At 47.6% G+C, this 2671-nt stretch overlaps 1 protein-coding gene across 1 annotated transcript in view; it reads left to right on the forward strand.

Moving 5' to 3' along the window:
* The window catches only part of si:ch211-57n23.4 (immunoglobulin superfamily DCC subclass member 3), a 35252-nt gene that overhangs the window by 13363 nt on the left and 19218 nt on the right, over nt 1-2671 (forward strand). The window contains exon 5 of the mRNA XM_048620315.1: nt 403-540. Coding sequence (XP_048476272.1) covers nt 403-540 — 138 coding nt within the window. The remainder of the gene's footprint in view (nt 1-402; nt 541-2671) is intronic.

Raw genomic sequence — 2671 nt, forward strand, 5'->3', positions numbered from 1 at the left:
CCCTCACACTCCACAGCCCTCCCTCACACTCCACAGCCCTCCCTCACTCTCCACACCCCTCCCTCACTCTCCACAACCCTTCCTTACTCTCCACAACCCTCCCTTATTCTCCATAACCCTCCCTCACCCTCCCTCACCCTCCACAGCCTTCCCTCAACCTCTGTAACCCTCCCTCACTCTCTGTAACCCTTCACAACCCTCTCTCCTCCTCCACAGCGCTCCCTCACTGCCTCACCCCATAGCCCTCCGTTTCCTTTATCTCATCCTCATCATGGTTCCTCACTACCTCCCCAACCTTCACCTTCCCCGCTCCCCCACCATCATGGCTGACCTCCGGTCCCTCCACGTGAGGTCAGGCTGGGCTGCCTGCTGTTTCTGACGTGTTCCTGATTCCGTTCCCAGTTTCATCTCCTCGGGCTGACCAGGAACCTGTGATCCTCTCGGGCCCACAGAACCTCACTCTCACCATCCACCAGACAGCCATATTGGAGTGCATCGCCACAGGAAATCCCAAACCCATTGTGTCCTGGAGCCGCCTTGGTGAGTGAGACAGGATTGGAAACGCTCAGTGTCAGGCCTGGGGGATGGTCAGATTCTGCTGTTGTACCTGATCAATGTAAATCCACATACCCCAATAAAAATGTACTATTTCGCACTCCCAATCCTGCCATAACTTACTCTCAGACTGTCACATTATCATCAGCAGCCTCTCAGTTCCAGAATGATGTCTACTCAAGACTGTGTGGGTCTTCATGTGACTGAAGTGGCCAATTCACTGCCCACAAATCCTTGGGCACACGGCGCAGGGCATCCCATGAGGTTATGAATCCAAAGTGTAGGATTTGCTTCCTTTCCTGCCTCATCATTAACTTTAGACTCAAAGCATGCTGCAACTTGACGGACACGTTGTCACCATTCTGAATAATTTTGTGGTGAGCACTTTGCAGCCATTAATGGCAATTCTGTCATGCTTTAGGGAAAGCTTCAGAGAGCCTCTGCAATGTTTTCTTTGTCCACCCTGGAACGCTGAAAAAGTTGAGGAAATGGGACCCAGCAAGGGGAGACAATTTTCAGCCTCCCAGACAGTGTCCAGTTCATTGTACCTGGTTTTTGCTTGAATGCATGCAGAGAAGAAGAACTGTAATGTTTGTTTAGTGGTTCACCCAGTGTGTCCAAGGAGGCGTTGCTGGTGAAATTTCTGTAGTGCTTTTTGGTGATACGAAGTCCAGGTCTCACTGCAATACAGGTGTGTGGTGAAAATAACTGCTTTGTATGCTGCTCTGTTGAGTTGCAGAGGTCTTTGTTGTCAAATATTCACTGGCGCAGTTTGTAAAAGGCTAAGTTGGCACAGCTGATCCAGTGTTGGATCTCATCATTTGGGACCTTCTTTCCTCAGAGGTTGGGCTGCCTAAATGTGAAAAGTGTTTAACATATAGTGCTCAGCGGTTAGCACTACTGCCTCATGGCGCCAGGGACCCGGGTTCGATATATGTGGTATATGTGGTATATATGAATGATTTGGACTTAAACTAGTGGGGGAGGGTATCATCAAGAAGTTTGCAGACAACACAAAAATTAGTCGGGTGATAGACAGTGAGAAAGATAGCCGTAAAGTGCAGGAGAATGATGGCAGGTTAGTGGCAAATGGAATTCAATCAGGAAAAGTTTGAAGTATTGCACTTGGAGAGGTCTAACAAGGCAAGAGACTATAACAATGAATGGTAGAATCCTGGAAAGTACTGAAGATCAGAGGGACCTTGGTAAGCAGATCTACAGGTCTCTGAAGGTAGCATGGCATGTAGATGAGGTGGTTAAGAAAGCATTTGGAATACCTGCCTTTATTAGCTGAGGTAGAGAATACAAGAGTGAGGAGGTTATGCTGGATCTGTATAAAGTGCTCATGAGGCCACATCAGGTGTATTGTGTGGGGTTCTGGTCCCCACATTATAGTCAGGACGTGAATGCATTAAAGGGTGCAGTGGAGATTTAGAAAGATGTTGCCTGGGCCAGAGGAACAAGGAACAAATGGGTAGATTGAGGTTGTTCTGCTTAGAATAGCGAAGGTTGAGAGAGGTGTATAAGATTATGAGGAGCGTAGAAATGGTGATTAGGAAGGCACTTTCTCTACCGGTAGAGAGGTAAAGAGGAAATGTTAGGTTATACACTTTGACAGGAAGAGTAGAGGATATTGTTTAAATGGAGAAAGACTGCAGAAAGCTGAAGTACGGAGGGATTTGGGAATCCTCGTGAATATATCACAAAACGTTAGCATCCATTCCAAAGGGAATGGAATATAAAATGAGGGAAGTCTTGCTAAAACTAAACAAGACAGTAGTCAGCTGGAATACTGAGGCCACTTGCTTAAGGAAAGATATACTGGAGATAGTCCCAAGAAAGTTTTAGAGATAGTAGGAACTGCAGATGCTGGAGAATCTGAGATAACAAGGTGCAGGGCTGGATGAACACAGCAGGCCAAGCAGCATCATAGGAGCAGAGAGGCTGTCGTTTTGGGCCTAGACCCTTCATCAGAAAAGGGGGAGGGGAAGGGGGTTCTGAAATAAATAGGGAGAGAGTGGGAGGCGGATAAAAGATGGATAGAGGAGAGGATAGGTGGAGAGGAAACAAACAGGTCGAAGAGGCGGGGATGGGGCCAGTAAAGGTGAGTGTAGGT

This window comes from Rhincodon typus, chromosome 46, assembly GCF_021869965.1.
Source record: "Rhincodon typus isolate 14 chromosome 46, sRhiTyp1.1, whole genome shotgun sequence".
NCBI lineage: Eukaryota > Metazoa > Chordata > Chondrichthyes > Orectolobiformes > Rhincodontidae > Rhincodon > Rhincodon typus.